We start from the raw sequence: 19,563 nt of genomic DNA on the forward strand, positions 1-19,563 counted from the left end.
GGGGAATGAGGGGCGTATGGTGGGGGAGGAAAGGAGATGGGAGAGGTGCTGATGGGAAATAGACGAATGGCGTGCCAGTGTCAGAAGTGGTCATGTGCAGAGGAAAGAGTAGGAGAGAATGAGAGAGGGAGGATGGAAGGAGGGCTTGACTGATTAACCTGTTTACCTCCCTGAAAATGCTCCAGGCGCCATTCTGATTAAAGTTCAGTCTTTCATCTATCATCGCCAAGGCCGGCTTGAGCCTTCAGAGCTGCCGATACCAACACTGTCACAACGATCGAGCCTCCAACCTGTGCTATCACCACACCCTCCAAGAGCACACCTAATACTCCCAGCCAGCAACATAATTTGCATCTCATTCTTTCTTGTCATCTCCTGAACCCCACCTTCTTATATTTCTCTCCATCTTTCTCCCTCACATGCTGAGGTTGTATATATGTCTCTCTTTATCTCCCCCCTCTAAGCTTCTTGCTCTCAAGGCTCACAGGGAATAGTGTCTCAGCCTGTTTGCCTCAGTGACGTGCTTTCCAACTTAAGGCTTTTAGCACCTCCAGCATAATACGATTACACCCGTTTGGGGATGGGATATTGTCAGCGGCTTTCTATAAATATTCCTCCAGTGCAGTCACAGTGGCACAGTAGCACTAGAAGTGGACTGCATGCAGAGATGGGAAGAGGTACATACAGCGTTTCTGGCCACATGAGCACCAATGGTAGCTTTTAAAGGCTTTTTGCACTGTCACAAGCCCAGTCTGGATGAAGACAGTCATATGGAAAAGCTGAAGATGGATTTACAATTAGGTTGGACCCTAAGGATTGTTGAAGGAATAAAGCAGACGTATAACTTTAAGTCTTAAAGAATGCACTTTTGTACAAATAAAATGTCACAATATGTGGAAAGAGGGATGTTGGGTAGGTTTTTTAAAAAAAAGAAGTATCCATCAGCCGTGACCATTGCACACACTATATTCTCTAACCTTTTTTATGATGACTGTCTACTAATCCTGTTGAATTAATCATTTTAACCACAACCAATTTTTTTAAAAAAGCTTAACGTCTAACTTTTACTCATACCACGGTCTCTGTTTATTAAATCATGTTGTAATCTAACCACAGTTTAACAAAGAACTGCAAAGGCCTGGTTAGGTTAAAAGGAAGAAGAAAAAAAAGCTTGTTCATCACAGATTATCTAGCAGAGATTCAGTTTTTGAAGAGGGGGGGGGGGTTATCTTATGACAACACGATTCATCATTCATCTTCTGTGCCCTTTTCCAGGCAAAGCGCACACAACATTTTTCAAGCAGACCCTTGTTTTCACAGTGCCAGGCTGCCTCTTTGCATCAAAATCTTGGCTGTTCAATAAAGAATAACGTGGAGTCATGTTGGTTGAGTTTGCCAGCATCAAATTCCTTCTGGTTATCACCGGTTGAAACAATTAAGTCTTCTTTGGTTTGAACAAAACATCTGCTGTTTTTTGGTCGGTCTCATTTCAGCTCGAGCTGTCCAAGATGCGTCTTAAATGGTTTTTGCATATTCATTTGGGTTAGCTGCCAGCAGCAGATGTTACACTGGATGCTTCTACTGATGTTCAGCAGTCTTCATGGACACAGAATGCATTGGCCTTGATTTCATTGCATTACAATTAGTGTTGACCTTCCTTTCTTTTTCTTTTCCAAGTTTGGTCAAGTTTTTCTGCTTTAATTGTTCTCAGGCAGTAATCCAGAAGAATGCTAATGCTAAAATGCTTCGTTGTTTTACTGCTCATTCTGTGTCTTATAGATCTGCCTCCCAATGCTCCGTCTCCCTCCATAAGTGAGGGTTGACTAAAAATGCTAAAAAAAAGCCCTCACATTTACATTTGACTCACACTTGTAGCAGTACCTGAGATTCCAGTACTTGGTTACAGCTTTAAAAACAGTTTTTTGTGTTGTGCTGTAGCGAATAAATGAATGGAAGGATATACTTAGAATATTTGCTGGCACTAAATCCTTAAAACAAAAGATAAACAGCTTTCGTTAAAGCTATGCTGCTCCCTTTGTGTTTCCAGATTGTACACCAAGGGATGATTTTATTTAATTTCTTTGAGTAGTGGGATGTTGCTCTTTCTTGGTATATTTGGATAATCAGTGTTTTGAATAAAATGGGCAGATGGATGTTCTATTGTGACTTGTGAGCTATCTGTGTACACAAAATTAGCTTTGAAGGTGTTATTATCAGTCTACATGGACCCTAACCAGGGGCAACAGGAAGATTTAGGTGTTTCCACATCAGCCCTGACAGCTTATATGGTGTTACAACGGCCGGTGATGGACTGATTTAATCCCACTGATGGCGCTCATAAGACACGAGAAGAGGAATAGACATTTGTGCATGCGCATACACACTGAGTTAACCATCAGTCATACATGCAAGCGTGATGGGATTGCGTGTGTGTGTGTGTGATAGTGTGAAAGAAGGTCAGAGGTGCTAACGCAGTCCCCTGGCTGCTCTCAAGGTTAATGTGAGACTGACAGGGGATGCTATTAGCAGCTTTCAGATGGTTACCACCTCCAATATGCAGAGCCGATTCATTCCGGTGGCAACAGTGCATTAAGATGTAACAGCTTTATTCCCAGGTGTCACTCACCCCTGGAGACAGAGCCTATATCATAATTCCCCATTTCCTATTAACTCCTATTGTCTACGCCCAACCAAGATGGTCCATTAAAGGGATAGGTGCTGCGGTTACTGCCTCATTCTCGCAGGTCACGTCATATATGTCATTATTTCATGTCATTCTGTTGCCTGTTAATTGAAATACCACCGGCGTTGTCTGTACGGCCCATTAAAAGGACAGAAGCTCTGTTTATGTCTGTGTCACCACTGCTTTAGGTGCGAGCTCATTAATTTTGAACGTCTGTGTCGGAGTTATACAGGTGGGGTTTTTGAAGGTGAAAAAAAGATTCCACCAAAAGATGCACACACACTGGCAAGTTTCACCTAAACCATTTAAACCTCATTTACATTTTAATTCAAAGTCATTAAACAGATGCTCTTATCAAGTGTGGGTTGACGTTTAGCATCATGCTCAAGGACACTTCGATGAGTAGGGTTGCGCATTTAAATGACAAGACTCAGAAAAGGTTCTCTGTTTTCATAGTCTCCAGAATATTTACTTATTTAGCATTCTTTTCTTTGGTGAGGATCCATTTTGTTAAATGACCTTGCTGTGAGTTAGCACAAAGCTTTTGGAGGGAAAATTGAGCTAAAACTGCTTGAGACTAGCTCAAATTTACAAAGACGTACTCTAAATTTAATTTGTAAGTATCATTCAGATGTGGGTCGTCATTTGCTGTTAATGCGGAGCTCAGTCCTGTGTTGTGTTCCTTGATTTTTTCACAAATACTTGCATAAGGGAAGGCTGGCAGTGGTGTTCACATAAAGACTAATGATGTTGCCGGCTCACTGTCGACTGGATGTCAATCAATCAGTTAACCGATCAATAGTCATCAGGTGACCGCCTAAGGACACTGGGAAAAATCTCCCAGAAGCACTTGAATCAATGACTTTTTGCCTCAGCCGCGGTGTCGGGCTCAGGTGTCTGAACCACACGTGTACACGCATATCTACACATGATCAACAGCACGGTTTTGGATTTATGCTTACGCAGACTTTTGGGTTGAAGTCGCTACCTCCCACTCATCCACATGCCCAAAACACCCAAGCCTCACATCGCAGTGCCATGGGAATGAGAAAAATGGGTAAATTCTGTTTCTCCCCTCATTCCTCATCCTTCCTCCTCCATCACCTCCTCTTTCTCCCTCCCTAATGGAAAGCAGCATTCCCTGGCTGCCATCGTCGGCTGCAGCCAGCTACACTGTAACACAGTTAATAGATAGGCCTGGCAGCTTATGGAGCCCATGCATTTTTAAATGGGATTTTATGACTCCTGAAGAGCGGGAAAGGGAGGAGAGGCAGTAATATGCTTGATATTTGTATCATGAGAGTGTGGGTCCATGTATATATCTGAAATGGTAATGAGAGAAGTATTGAGATCCCCTTAAGTAAAAGCGCTAATACGGCCATACAGAAATACTCCGTTACAAGTAAAGCTCCTGCATGAACAACCTACTTAAGTAAAAGTACGTGATAGCAGCAGAATGGAGTCAAAGTATTCAAGTAAGACTACAGGTTTAGTCTCTCTGCTGACATTTTGTTATATATCACAGCATCCAGTTATTTCTTTACAGATGCATCAGTATTCAGGCAAGATGTTTTGTTCCATGCTGCAATCAATGTTTGATTGAAATTCATTTTTAAAAAGGCTAAATCTTGTTTGGCTTCTCGCCGTCTTGTGATGGCAGATTACATTTCAGCCAGTGTCTTCTGCATCATTAGATCATGACCTTTTGCTTGCATGCAGCCAAAGCTTGATCAGATATAATTGGTCAATATGACTTTGGCTTATAAATTGTAAATCTCCTCCTTCCAAAGTCTTGCTCCTTGGCTGCAGATTCTGTGTATTTTATCTGCAGATATCAGTTTATAGAGCAGTGAAACCAGTGAGAAGTTTGGGGAGAGGGAGTTCACCTGCGTTTTGTTTGACAGAAGCCGAAAGGTTTTGAAACTACAAGTTCAATCTTTAATAATTTACCGTGCTACAGAAGTCTGATATTATCTGTTGTCTGATTTTTCAATTCCACCGCTGGTATCGCATAATTGTAACTTGGAAATAGAGCTGTCAAATAAATGTAATGGAGTAAAAATCCCAGTGAATTGTGGCGAGGTGAAAGTGTAAACTGGCTTATGGTACTTGGGAGAAAAAAAAGAAGAGAAAACTGAGGACATGGATTACTAACAGATTTGATTTCCTCTCATTTTATGTCTCTCAAAATCTTTTTGTGTCTTGCTTGCTTGGTTAAAGACGCACACACAGACTGAAAAGCGTAAGGTCACTCTTGTCGTTAGCCCTGGGCAGGATGTATACTGCTAACCAGAATCCAGCTGTTATTTTTACATTTATGCTTAGTTTCTCATGCTTCCAGATGGTCGATGGATTTACATGTGCAATTTATTGTGTGCGCGTTCGCCTGAATTTATGTTGGTAATCTTGTAGCTTTGGTATTTCTAGAACGACCTCTGGCCTGCGCGGTCTCCATCACATGCGCGTCCACACACACACACACACACGCGCGCTGGATAGCTAATGCGTGTGTCCTAAAAAGGTCACAGCCATTGACCTCAACTTGGTAGTATTCATCTGTGTCTGGCTTGACCCAAAATAACCCCACCCACTGTTTTATATAAGCATTAACACACATGAATACACACAAATGCATACTGGCAGTGCTCTAAGTGATCTCACTCTGACCCACATACTGCTTCTGATGCCCTGCTTGCTTGGCCGTAACAGTGGTGAGTTATAGAAATATGCTTTTTCTCTTAAGGGAAAGAATAACTTGCAGCAAGGAGTGCAGTTTCCTCAGGGGTAGTTCATGGGGGCCGTGGCCACAGTGAGTTGCAGCTTCGGCTGTGTAAGACTTGTGTATGCTGCAGCATGTGTGTGCTGGCATGCTTATTGACATGTCTGCACAAATGTTTCAGTCCAGCCCTGTGCACCCTCTTGTGTTGCGTGAGGTTCTTCAGTTAGGATTGTTACAGCTCTTAATGAGGGACAACAGAAGCATGTTCTTTACCCCTTCCATCTACTGCCCACATTTGGGTATTGTATTCGTTCTTTTTTTTGTCCCACTTCATCTTAACATCTCACTTGCGTGGCCTCTAAGACTAACTGCAAGGTTGTGTGCGTTATGAAAGTATCTGTTCTTGGCCTATTTTAGTTTTTTGTTTTTTTTCTGTTGTGCTGTGAAATGTTTTATTACTGTTTCACCTTCATGGACTGCAGCCCCTTTTTATTACTGTACCACTGTCGGTAAGAAAAGCGGTTAAAGTCCTTTAAATATGTTTACGTACGTACACACACACACACACACACACACACACAACAGTAAATCATTCAAGTAATTGAATTTAGCCCTATTTAAACGAGACTCTAACATGCCCTCTGGAAATATGGTGACATTTATACGGGTCAATGGAGCCGGCTTTTTGCTTCACAAACCCGCTAACACACGTGCTGTATGTACTTTGCACATCATACCTACATATTCAAACTACCACAGTCGTGGCTGCAGGACACACAGGCCCTTGCACAAGCACCTTCATAGGGGTATTACACTGAATAGGATAGTACTGCATAGAATATTTGTAGCACAAAAAGGCTCCTGTAGCCATAATTATTACTTAGTCATGTGAGAAAAACTCTTTTCATTTATATTCTAAGGTTGTATCTCTCGAGATGTATTAAAAACAAAGGTCCTTTTTTCCTTTTCTTTGTATATTCAACAAAACCAAAAGTGAAATGCAGGTCGCCTGCGCTGCAAAATAAGCTCAATTCATCAGCCCTCTCACCGTTATTGGGATTGGATGTGTCAGCTTCGGTCTCGTCTGTCCAAATAACTTTGTTCAAGAGGTCATGTTGTTTGTTCAGATGCAGCTTTGCAAACCCACGCTGTGCTGCCATGTACTTTTTTAGAGAAAAGAGGCTTTTCTCCTGCAGCCCTTCCAAAACAAGCCGTACTCGTTCAGTCTTATTCTAACCGTGCTGTCATGAGCTTTAACATTTAACATTCTAACTGTAGAGTCCGCGATGAACTTGCAGAGATGTCCACATCTGGGCATGCTGGTAACCTCTGCTTTTATAAGGCTGCTGTTGATCAGTTAATCAACTGCATTTGCTGCTACTTACCCTCTTCCTTCCTATGGAAGCAGCGGGGGGCCTGCTTAGTTTTTCAAACACCTCTTCTGCATTTTGGCATAATATTTGTTAAATAAGTAATGACGCAATGTGAATTCTTGTGTTGTTCTTAAAACAGAAAGAGGATGTAGTTCCTTTTTCACATTGGACACTTATTTCTGCTTGAGTTTGAAATCACACCATCAGACTTATTGTGCCAGTATAATTTGTTTGTATGAATAAAAATCTTAGTATTGTCATCGGCGCTGATTGCAGAAGCCACAGGCTGACCTGTTTTAAGAGGGCACACCCAGTCTTAAGAGCTCCTGTTTGATCCTCCGGCGGGTAAGTGTTGCTATAAACAGGAAGGGGCCCTACACTTTAGTGCGTCATTTGCTCTTGTGTCATTATATCTTCTGTGTTGAAATGTGCTTAAGTGTTTTGTATAACATTGTCATGCTGATATCCTGGATATGTACACAAAGGTGACACAAGCATAAGGACAGGCAGACACCCAAAATACTTGCGCTGCAGAATGTGTGTGTCTGCTGCAGGAAAAATGCAACATCCTCTTGAGGCAACTGTGTTCTGTTCCCTTGTGAACTGAGCGACGCCAAGGTGTGTGCAGACATGCACTGTATGTTTATACATACGAGGTATGACAGCCTAAGTCAGTAGATGTTCTGTGGGCACGTGGACTGTACGAATGATTCTCAGAAATATGGAGACATCATTGGTGTAGGACCTCTTTTCGTAAATTGGGTTTGAGGTGGACTGAGTTTAACCCACTCATGCTAATGGATGTGCTTGTACTTGGGTCAGAACACACTCAGCCCACTGTCTGTATACAAAGCAGTGTATTATGTTGTTTCCAGCCAGTAAATAAGTGTACCATCTACCCTTGCAAATATTACAAAGAACCTCTTCCACTTTGTCCTCGGCACTTTTATACTAAATGGAACCCAATTAATTTTGGTCGTGACTGACGTTGATGTCATTCACAGTACAGGTTGTTATGAAAGGGTTCTTTTTATATGCACAAAATATCCATGCTTGTATAAACATTCCTGTTTTTGGTAAGGGCCAAATTCTAAAGAAACTCTCCAGTCGTTAACAAAAGCTCCATCATTGTCGACTACATGAGTTGCATTAGAAAATGACTGAGAATAATTACAATAATTACGGGCATTTCTTCAACTCGAAATCTTCTCCCTTTAATGCCGCACTTGAGCTTGTTGTTTGGTTTGAACCATACATGAACAGCTGTATATAAGATAAAATGAACAAAACGCAATAGTTACTAATGATTTGCCATCACATGTGGTCACTGTATAGAGCTACTGCTGTGGGCAGGGATAGCCTGCACTGTTCTTAATTGTATCTCTGCTGAAGAAGCCTCTGGCTGAACACACTTTGATGTTTAATCGCCGTGTCAAGTTGAGGGTGTACAGTGGTTTCCATTATATTTAGAAACTTGTGAAGCATTGCTTAGTATTTAGGAAAAAATCTTAGTTTGTACTCCTCAGATGTTTTTATCTGCTTGTTTTTAGTGATGCATCTATCTTCTATAAACACTTTATCTTGTTGAGGGTAAAAGGAAAGCTGGAACCATCAGGCCCTCTCTGGTGAACTTTAGTCCAAGGCTGACCTAACGAGACAAGTACCTGTTTCCCTATTTGGAGCAGGAGAGCTTTTTTTTTTCGTATTCTTCTTGTCTATAGAAGGTGGATTGTGGTCCCTGTGCCAAGACAGGGCCGTGAACCAACCAGGGAAGACCGGCTGAGATGGTTCAGGAACCAGATAAGGATAATGCGCCCCTCCCTTTAGAGGTTTAGTGGGCACGGCTAATTGAGCGACCCAGGACTAATTATAACTCCCTGCTGGCCTAGAAGCACCTGGGGATTGTTGCTGAAAACTGATGCCATGGGCACAATGGACTCTTTCTTTTTTCTCCCAAGAGGACATAAGTCTTTTTGATACTTGTAAAATATCAAAAAGCGAGAAACGGCAAGAAACAAACTTGCGGTACAATTTTCTGATTCACATAACAGACTGAAGGCATGTCTTACCCTCAGGTTTTGCAATAAAGAAAAGTAAGAGGTGGCTGATGGAGCTACAAGAAGAGATTACCAGGAAAGTGCCAGATGGTTGTGAGACAGGACAGAATGAGTAGAGGCAATGTGTGATTATTGGGAAAGAATAACATGAGCTGCAGACCCAGACCACAGGAGGCATGACTCCCTCACCGCTGAAACCTCGAGGCTTTCTGCTCTGTGTTGTCCTTACTCTTTGCTCCTCTTTTAGCCGACTTCATGGTCTCTTCTCCTCTGATTCCACATTGCCACACTCACACTTGTTCTTTTTTCCACCTCCTGTCCCTCTTTATCTGAATGACTTCCCAATCCGGAGCACATTTAGCCTTTAACTCCCTTTCTCTGATAGCCCACCACACCCCTCTCATTGGCTCCGTTCCCTCTTTTCTCCCCAGCCCTCTCACTTTCTCCACTCTCTTCATATTTCATATTAAGCAATCCTTTCCACTGAGCCAGCTGTGTAAACAATAGGGACTGGCCCTTCATGTTTTCTCCAAGCGGGAGAAAAATGCTGGAAAAAAAACCCAGATACAAGGAGCTCGCTGCACGCCGTCCACATGGATGATCTATGGCCCTTTGTCTCTCTGACCCCCTTTGAGCACGAGAGGGATTCTCTGGTCAGATTTGTTGTCTTATATATATGTGTGTGTGTGTGTGTGTGTGAGGCAGTGCTAACCGTACAGGACTGTTTATCTGGGTATGGGAGCCATGTTACCACAGCCCCCTACAAATATTGACCACGCTGAATAGCTACAGTGAGAGGAACACTGCATGTCACGGTGGGACAGATATACCAGTTGTTTTGAGATAATTCAACTTACTAAAGTCATTATTTTCACATTTACTCCCTACTTCTTTCCCTAAATGTTTTTTTTTTTCAAGTTTTGATGTTGATGTTTAGAATCCAACCCTAGCTTTGTATCACATCATGCAGCTTATCTATGTTTAGCACAAGCACTGGCCAGCATTACCGTTCTGTCTATAATCTGTCTAATTATAGTGGGAACATCCTATTTTTACACCGATGCTCCTGGGGGTCACTGGTGTTCAAGGGATTTCATTGTCTTCCTGAGGTACTCTTTATTTAATAGTTGGTGGGCAACTTTAGTTGTAGGTTTCACTGACTTTGGCTGACACAATTCAAGAGTGCAGGTGTGTGGGTGTAGGTGTGCCACTGTCAAGGTTTATCTTTGTGTGTTTGTAGGTCTGTATGCATGCATGCTGGTGGGCAGATGGTCCAGTTCTGCACTGACAGCCACAGTCGTGCTCTTTTTGTGCGAGGATAGCAGGCTACCCTCTAACTCTGACACACACATACACACGGCTCATCCCAGGCTTTATTTTTTTGCAGGTGTGGTGCTTGCTGGCATTTGAGATAATTAAAGGCTGACCTTTCTTGGGTGAGCAGAAATGTCACCCAGCCAGCCTCCCTGACAAGTGGATTCACCCTGCAGGGGGCCTTGGCAAAACGGTCGAGGATTCTCGCTGCCATGGATGTGCACTTAGCACCCTTTAGCCTACTTGAGCCACACTCTCTGACATGAGGAAGAACCTCCCACCTCTTGTTCTCTCAGCCGCAGCGCATCGTCTTGCTGGGATTCTGACCATCGGTGGAAGGAGCAGTGAGGTCGACGTATTACTGGGTCGAATAGTTTGCAGCAGAGCATTTTGTGATTGTTATGATATAAAATTGATCAAGTATTTGGTCGAAGGCCTACACAAACACATGCGCTTTTGCTGTTGAAATGAAATTCTTAAGCTCTGGTTTGGCCAGAGCTTAAGAATTCTTCTCTTGCTGAACTTGAGCAACCCTGATCAGTGTCACTATATTTGCAAAAGCCTCTCAATTTGTACTGTCTGCGTTAACTTTTTCTTTTTTTTTTCTTTCACATTGTTGTGGTAAATGACAGCAGACCGCGTGTGTCATTTGACTCTTGTACCGGTTATGCCTTAATGCCTGCGGGAGCTGTAGCTGGATGCATTATATTTAATTTATTATTTATCATCGTGTTTGGCTGAATTTCTATTCAGCCACCTGTCCTTTTTTGTGAATGCGATAGCTCTTGTATGCTTGAGGGAATCACCTCAGATTTTTCAGAAAGCTTTAACTGCAGCACGGGGACGAAATGATCGGTTTTATGGTCGGATCACGCTCACTGTGACCTCATGATAGATTGGCCATAACTCAGTTAATTTAGTCATTCTGACAAAATCTCACACAAAATGCCAAATTGGATAAAATGACGGAATAATGACATTTAAATGTGGAAAAAGGTCAACTGCCAACTTCATTGTGACATAATTTGCAAAAATCACATCTCTGGTCCCTTTCAACACCAAGGAACAGACGGGGAGATGGTTGCTACATTTCACATTTGGTTAGATGCGAAAACGTATTCAATATCTTCAAAGTTATACTCCAATTATTGGATGTAAACTTCAGCTTGACTCGTTGGTTGCGTACTACGGTAATTCTATATTTTAAAGGGCTGTTGAATGATCCAAAGAAGCATATTAAATTATGCAAATGTGCTGGATGGTGTTCTGCCCCAAGAAATGATAGTTACTTGAACTATGGAGCTCACTGACAAACCAGACAAACGATAACTGTGATTTGTAATTAAAGAGATAGTTCAAATGTTGTTTTCTGTTTTCTTTTCTTTTTCTTTTTTTTAAGCGGGGTTGTATGAAATACTTCAGTCAGTCAGTGTCTTACCTACTCAGTTTGAAGAGTTAGAAACTTTTCTTGTGAGCTAATTAAAGCTGGAAGCTACTCAGAATCGACCACCAGAAGAAATAAATTTTTCCATATCTAAAACAACTTAAACCCATAAAAAAAAGAGGCTATATTGTGAAATTTGACACTTCTGCATCAGGCACTCGTACATGCTTTTTCAACTGCTAAACGTCTTACAGCAACGTGGTCTGCGGTGCATTCAAAAACGGTCCGGTTTGCAACATCCCGTGACAGTATGGCCCACGTTAAGCCAATCGAGCCCATGTAACTGTCCAAAGCAGGGGTGATGTGGTGGAAATCCACAAAATAGCTCTTGCTTGAACTGCTATGAAATATTCTAGTGCAGAGTTATTTTAGATGGTGGAACAATGAGTTTTTCTGTTGGCCTCTCTGTGAATAGCTTTTAGCTTTAGCTCATCTTTTGGTAAACCATCCCAAGTCCATGTCAAACTCAGCTATTTTGTGTTTGTTTGTAGTCTGGGCTTTTCCTCCGTTATTTACCTATGTAATTTGTTTTATGACCGCCTGGTAGCCTTTTTTTGCCGTACCCTCAACTAAAGCTAGCTACAATAAGCAGCTTCCTCTCTGTCTGCCATTATTTCCTTATGCTAGCCAGTTCAGCTGACTTTAAAATGTCTGAGCCACAAGTAAATTGCAGCCAATGTTCTGTTTCTGGCTGCTAACTGCTGAAAAACAGAGCATTCGTTCATGCCCAGCATCTGAAAAACTGAGGAGCTGGTGTATTGCTTTGATCTTAATGGTATTGTCCCTTCCCCACAGCTATAGAAGTACCTTTAATATTAGCATGTTGTCCAGATAATATTGCCATTAGCTTTTTTTGTATACCCACACACCCAAGACATGTCAAACTAGTGAAATTTTGCCTTGTGCAGTATTGTGAAACCTAAACATCGAGGGTATGGTGGGCAACTCTTTGAGGGCTTTATATTGGTGCAGCCATACTTAACCAAAGTTAAGTACCTTGTATCTTGCCAGGTCAGTTGACTCATCAGGGTCTTGAGGTTTTAGTAAGGGGTATAAGAGCTAAATAGGTGTTTAAGGCAAAGTGTGACAAGAGGGGCTACAGCAAAACACTGTATTAAAAATTAATGGTGTTGTATATACCACCAAAGCTATGTTTATATAACTATATACAACGTACAATATAGTAACACCTGGTATTTCCACATAAGAACATTACGAGCTTTTTAAACGTGCACAACATGGGCTTTTTGATAGTATAGCATGTATTTTCTAAAGTTCTGAGCCACTTATCACTTGTCAAAGGGTCCTCTTAGCCCCCACAACTCACCGAACTATACTTTATGCAAAGCTTAACTCATCTGATGTCGTAATGTAACAGTAAATGCGGTGTACTGGAAGACGCTCCCTGAGGGCACAAAGAGGACATGCACGTGTGATTTAGGGCATAACACTGGCACACATCAGTGGGTACACACACGCACGTAAAGCCTGTGTAACTCCGCACACCACCCACCTACTTAGACACTTGTTGATGTCCTATACATGTGGATTAGACCACTGCATACGCAACAATATACACATTCGCAGTGAACCGTGTTGTATGTACACACTTACGGGAGCACACATGCACATTTTCCGCCACAATATCCTGTCTCACTTCTTGCGAGTATATATCCGCCCACGTTGCTGTCTTCATTAAAATCTGAACGTATTGCGCTTCAGCGACTTCCATCATGCGGGTTTGCATCAGTCCAGTCTGTGACGTTTGAACGTACTGACTTCCACACAGAGCTGTCATCTCCTTGCCAGCTCTGCGGAGATGCAGTTTTTATGTTGAAGCCATTGCTGTTCAATTCTAAGTTATGCGTCTGAGTCTTGGTTGGTGAAATGCAATGTCGCTGTGGTGAAAACACCATAGAAAGTTACAAGTCTAAGTAAATTTGAACAGCGTTTCTACCATTTAAGCACCCCTTGCATCACATTATGCACGTTCCAATCACATTACTGCAGGAAAGTAATTACATTAAAAGCTAGTATCTTATAACAACATAGTAGCAATGGACCTAATACTGTGTTTATTGTACTTCAATATCAGTTGCCTTAGGCTGTGGTAAAATGAACTATATAGCGTTGAGGATTCCCATCATGATCATTTCACTGTGGTGTGTGGGCTTACATTTAGAACTGTGTAATACAGCTTCAAAGCAATAATCTTCCTTTAAAAAAAGGGCTGAAATAGCAAGCAGACTCATGTTACGTAGAGCCATCCTATGTAATCATGTTCTATGTAATATCATCATAACATCAGGCTAATTCTACTCGGGTCAACAGCATTAGCAACACATTAACATGTAGTGCAGACAGTTGCTGCTCTCAGACCAGATCTGTAGCCCAAGCATATGCATATGGGTAGTAAGTTATAGATTATCGAGGCCAATGTGTGCTTTCGTTCGTACTTGTGTGAGTGTTAATTAGGATGTCAAAGCCACACTGTTTTCTAGCTCTTGACATCAACGGGTGTTTGACTTTCTCTTCCTAACGTCTCTGAACTTTGTACATGTTTGCATGTACAGACCACATCTGTGCATTTATGTGCACCAGAGTGCCTCTGTGCGTCGTGTGGTGCCATCGCCGCCCCCCGTGGCCGTGTTTTGCGTGTCTTGTGCCCGTGCGGCATGACCTCACACTGCCATTTGCTGCCTTTTCTGATTAATGATTTAGTGTTTGCTGTCACAACCAATCTCGGTCTCTCATATCCCATAACCTCTAACCTTTCCTTCTCTCTGCATGTTACGTGTCAAAGGGAGTTAAGTCCAAGTGACTCGGATTGTTTTGGGGTTTTTTTTCCTTCAACTGTATTGCGTACATTCCCTCAGGAGCTGCCCTCCATACATCACCTTGCATGTGAGCCTTTGTGTGTGTTGAAATGAAACTAAATCATTAAAAAGATTTGCATTAATGATGCCATTTTTGACTTTATGCATTTCAGCAACACGTATCGCTGCTTAATCTGAGACCTCTGGCTTTTTTGCATGCCTTTCAGATGTCACCTATGTATAGCTGCTAGTAAATTTTTGATGTGTACATAGGCTGCATATAAAAAGTTCACATGCTTTTTCTCGTCCTTATTTGATTTTGATATATTTTCTTCTTCAGTGTTGGTATAGTGCAGGCTGCAAATAGTAAGACCGAGACTAGCATCTGTGCAGCCGAATGCATGTGTCCTCCTCATTTTAATGACCCCCTCTGTGTCAACCATAGAGTCTAGCTAACAAACAAACGCAGGGAGGCACCTGCTGAGGAGATTCGAGAGCACAGTGACAGGGGAATCAGTGTGAGACATCGGTGTGTACATACTTTGTGTATATGTGCAACTGTTGTTTTATCATGTCGCGTGTTTATAGTCGAGCACATGGACTTCAGCCCGCTCTATCCAGGTTGGGATCAGAGTACGCAGCTGTTTGTGTGCACAGTGACAGGTACGAGGATGCGGGGCGCTGCCTGCCAACTTTACCCAGTTTTGGTGCGGTGTGCCGTTTTTACGGCAGATTATGCAGATCCTCCATGAGTCCTCGCATCATGGCGTGTGTCTGATGTTTTTGCTTCTGATTGTGTGTGTCTTTCATCATCACTGCTGATAGAGGGGTTGACACAGCTGCATTCTGCTTGGGTTAGCATTGTTGAGGATTGGTGTATGTCACAGGCATGTAATTCAAATATATCAAGCAGTGCTTTCCAGTTCTCAGCTTCAGACTCAAGGACCTCCTTCACAAAAAGCCGCTAAAAACATTTACACGAGTATTCGTTTTTTGTGGAATTCATTAATGCTTTAAGTTTGGGGTAAAAATAGATTGACTAATGAACTAATACACATATTGATGTCAAATATTGAAAGTGAAAGTATAAGAATAAGGCTGAATGTGCAAACTGGTCTCCTCAGTTCCCAGATGTTCGTGGGCTGTTGACAGTGGTAAACATTCCGCTTTTCTATGGAATGCATAAACAACCTTACCTCACCGTAAATCAGCAGTCGTGTAAGGGAAATCTTTGACTGCCTTTAGGTCCCTCTGGCCTGTTACTATCACTCAGTGCGAATAGATCTAAAGCTGGATGTCCTGCAGCCGCTTTGTTTATCCCGGTCTATTTACTGTTCTACCACAAAAAGAATAAGATGTGGGTGCGCCGCAACAATGGTGTGAGATGCCACCTATAATTCAAAGCAGCCCACACATAATGGTGGGGAAAGTGGCCCATTTCCAGACTGTTGGTCTCCCTTTGTCCCAGTGAGTTGTAGCTCAACATTCAAAGACTCAGCACACAGAGCCTGTGACTGCGGGCTGTTTCATGAAAATTTATCAGGCTTGAAGTCACCTCAGCATGTATTTTTGACAACTTTGAGGCATTTTACATCATTGCACAAAAATGCAACGTGGAGTATATCGAGGCTATGTTCTACGACAGCAATGGTTGTGTCTGTATTATGGGGGGGAGGAGCAAATAAAATATTAAAAGCAAATAAAACTATACCCAACTCCCGTGGGCTTTAAAAAAAACTCTATAAAAGCTTTCAAACTAATACATTACTACCCATCAGCCCATGCTCCCTGACCACCGTACACACCAGCTCAGTGGGACAGGGTGAGCTGAGAGCACTTTAGCAATGAGAACATTTAAATATGGATGCTAATAGAAGGCTTATCCCGTAAAATGTGCTCCATCTTACTTCCCAGACTTCTACACGTGTGAAGAAACATACTGAGGAGTTGATAGTTTTGCAGCTATTTCTTTTACTTTCTGGATCCCACGTGAGCCTGAGCCTAAACAGTGGAGCATTGTCATGTATACCGAGAGTAAAGACACAAAATGAGCAGCACAGAGTCACTTACAGGGTTTCTGTAATGTCGGTTCTTCCCGGCGTTTGTCGCCTGCTTCCCACCAATGCGCCCCTCTCACCTGTCATACCCTGTTGCTTTATTTGCATCATACAAGTGGGAACAGGCACACGAATGTGTCCGACTTGACCCCTCCTACTTTACAGGAGTTCAACCTTGATGTCCTGGTGTCGTTCGTGCCAAAGTGCCACATTCTTGAACAACACTGCTCATGCAAAGACCCCCCCCCCCCCCCCCCCCTTGCTTTTTCTGTGATGTCTCTGCACGTGTTTTAGTGCCTTGTAGTTTTACTGCTGCGCATTACATCTACTGCTCATAAAAAGGTCATTACAATGATAAAAAAAAAAAAAAATGTGCTCATGTTATGACAAGCTATTTTGAAGAAATATTTTTTGTCCTACTCTGGTTCATATTCTGATGCTAATGCGCTGTTTTATGGTAAACACGTTCCTGGGGTGTATAGTTGTCAGTTCTCTCATGTCAGCTCCCGCTTTCTGTGGGGATTACAGGTCCGTTTGTTCATCTCTTGCCTTTAATTTGGAAGTAAACTCTGCAGCAGAAATCTCTAGCGGTTCCTAGAATGGCACCTTAGGTCTCACCTCTGCCCTCTGTAACTGGTGTAATTAGCAAAGTTTTCCTTTGTGTTTCTCTCTTCATTTATGTTCCAGCTTGCCTCCCACTGTATTTGTTAGTCGTGTCACCGTTAACGAGCAAGTGTGTGAACACACCAAGTTGTGAGGAGGCATCGCACACTCATGGCTCTCCTTGCAACTTTAACACTCAATTAGATAATTAAGGCGGATGGGGTGTTTTCATAACATTTCAGATGAGACATTACCACTAATTAGTGTCAAAAGAAAGGAGCGCTTTTTGCTCTTAAGTACAAAGGGAAGTGATCTCTTACCTTGTCACTGAGGCACTAAATGATCCCCTCCCTCTCTCTGTTTTCTTTTTCTTTTCTAGGCTAAGGCTTTGCAACCACAAAGAGGGGGCCGTCTCTTGTGGCATCATGTGATCTGCACATTCCCCTGGAGTGCTACAGTGAATGAGTGAATCTGCATGCCTGTGAAAGCATCCCAACCACTAGCACCCCCTATCACCAGCATCGCTACTCCTGACTGCTGCCATCAAAGTCACCTCTTCGTGACTCAACTTGCCTCCTGCCTCTCTCCCCCACCTTCATCTTGAAGATAAGGAATGGCTACGGTACTTTCTTGCCCTTCCAACGCCTCTTGCAAATAAGTCCTTTTAGCTTGTTTAACAAAACCAGATAAAGGAGGGAGAAAAAGACCCTGCAGTTCCCTTTTATATTTCTACCCTGTGTCTCTTTTTTTTTATCTTTTGTCCTTAGCAACTCAAGCCTCAAGACATACTTACTAAACCAACAGGATTTTTGTGTTGCTGACATCTACAGCAGCTGTTTTCCGGGCAACATTTTTTTTAACCTTCAGGAGAATTTATTGTTTTTTGTTTTGTTTTTTTAACAAAAATTCCCAAGAGGCTTTTAAATTTTTTTTGGAATACCTACTGATCCAGCATCCCTATGGGGGATTAATTCATTACGGGAATCCCTACTGACCCCCCTTTGGCTCTGCTACATCTTGTTAAGGGTTTTCTTTTCCTGTGAGCTCTGTTTGGGACCCGAGGTGGACTGAGCCTTCATGGCTGGGAAGGGCAACCCGGTGCCGGGCGGCCACCTAAATGGCTTCCCCATGTCCACCTACTCCTACTTCTTTCCCCACATGCTGGGGAGCCTGTCGCCTCCAGCCCTGCCTGGACTACCCATCAGTGGGTACAGCACCCCCTCCCCAGCCAGTAAGTAAACTTCCGATTGTTCCTATTTTTTTTTTTTTTAACCCTTTCACTGGTAGTTTGTACTTCGGTTGTGGAACTGAGCTGTGCTCGGGCTATAGTGCAGGCTGCAAGTGGTGAGAAGATTCACTTTTCTTTGTGTGTGTCCTGGTTTACCTATGCGGCGTTGGCACCCACTTTTCCTGCACTGAGTGAATGTGTGTGTGTGTGCATATATTTATGCCTACGAGTGCTGCTGGTGAAAGAAAACTTTCATCTCATCCTGTTTAGATCATTCCAGTTTGCAAGATGTGTGTGTTGGTAAAGAGAGAGAGGCAGCGGCACACACAACACCCCACAACCACATTGCCTCCAGCACTGTCCTTAATTTCCAAATGCACCCACATCAGCACACAGACGTACAGAAACATCAGTAGAGATCATAAGGAAATGAGGCAGGACAGTCAGAAAGACACATTGTTTATTTGGGGAATGCAAATTTGGCAAGTGTTCCTAAAATAAATCTCACAAACAGTCACACAACAGCTCCCTTTGTACAATCCGCGAAAAAGCCTCAGAACTAACAGGGAAAGTGTCTCATCTGAGTCCACCCAGGTGAAAAGCCCTTTTACTTTTTCAAGCGAAAGTAACAAAATCATAGGGTCTGAAATGGATACCCGCCCTCAGGCAAAAAGTACGTGGCTTCTTTCATCACGTTCATATGCAATATTTCATGAGGTAATTTTAACTGTGTCGTGCTCTGCTCTGGTGTAGTCAAATTTCCCAACAGCAGCGGCGGCAGAGAAAGGCAGATGGAGGTGCAGGCACACAGTAAGTGTGTGTGCATCAGTGCGAACAAGCCTGGCAGACTGCGGCCTGGCTCTCACGGGTTCACAGGGGGTCACCGTATTGACTTTCTATCTGCTGGAGTTTGCATTGGCCGTCGGGGCAGAGGGAAGTGAGGAACAGTTGGTGCCCAACCCAGTCACTCCTACTTCCCCAATACCAAATACCCCGCCGCACTCACAAAGACTGGAACTCCCGTCAGATTCCTCTTTTTCAACATTTTTCACACTGTTGCAAGCGTGTGCGTTTCCCTATACATCTGTGTGTGCGTCTCTGTGTGTATCCATCAGTGTTTGCCTTGTAGGGGGTCAAGATTTCTTCCCTGTTGCCTGGACAAACATTTCCTGTCTGTAAACACTGGAGAGCCAGGGACACCACAGTTTCCTGCCACGCACGAGTGCACACTCACACTTGTGCACACGCACGACGTAAACACAATCTTTG

General features: G+C 42.8%; 1 protein-coding gene across 3 annotated transcripts in view; it reads left to right on the forward strand.

Annotated features, from left to right (window-relative positions):
* Positions 1-19,563, forward strand: part of raraa (retinoic acid receptor, alpha a) — a 125,290-nt gene that overhangs the window by 40,222 nt on the left and 65,505 nt on the right. For 2 of the 3 annotated variants that reach the window (XM_072372951.1, XM_072372953.1), the window contains one exon: positions 17,452-18,297. In XM_072372951.1, the coding sequence (XP_072229052.1) occupies positions 18,144-18,297 (154 nt within the window). In that variant the 5' untranslated portion in view covers positions 17,452-18,143. Of the gene's footprint in view, positions 1-17,445; positions 18,298-19,563 lie in introns of all 3 variants that reach the window. The other variant, XM_072372952.1, reaches the window with a different exon arrangement.

This window comes from Leuresthes tenuis, unplaced genomic scaffold (assembly GCF_036924035.1).
Source record: "Leuresthes tenuis unplaced genomic scaffold, fLeuTen1.0.hap1 SCAF_20, whole genome shotgun sequence".
Lineage (NCBI taxonomy): Eukaryota > Metazoa > Chordata > Actinopteri > Atheriniformes > Atherinopsidae > Leuresthes > Leuresthes tenuis.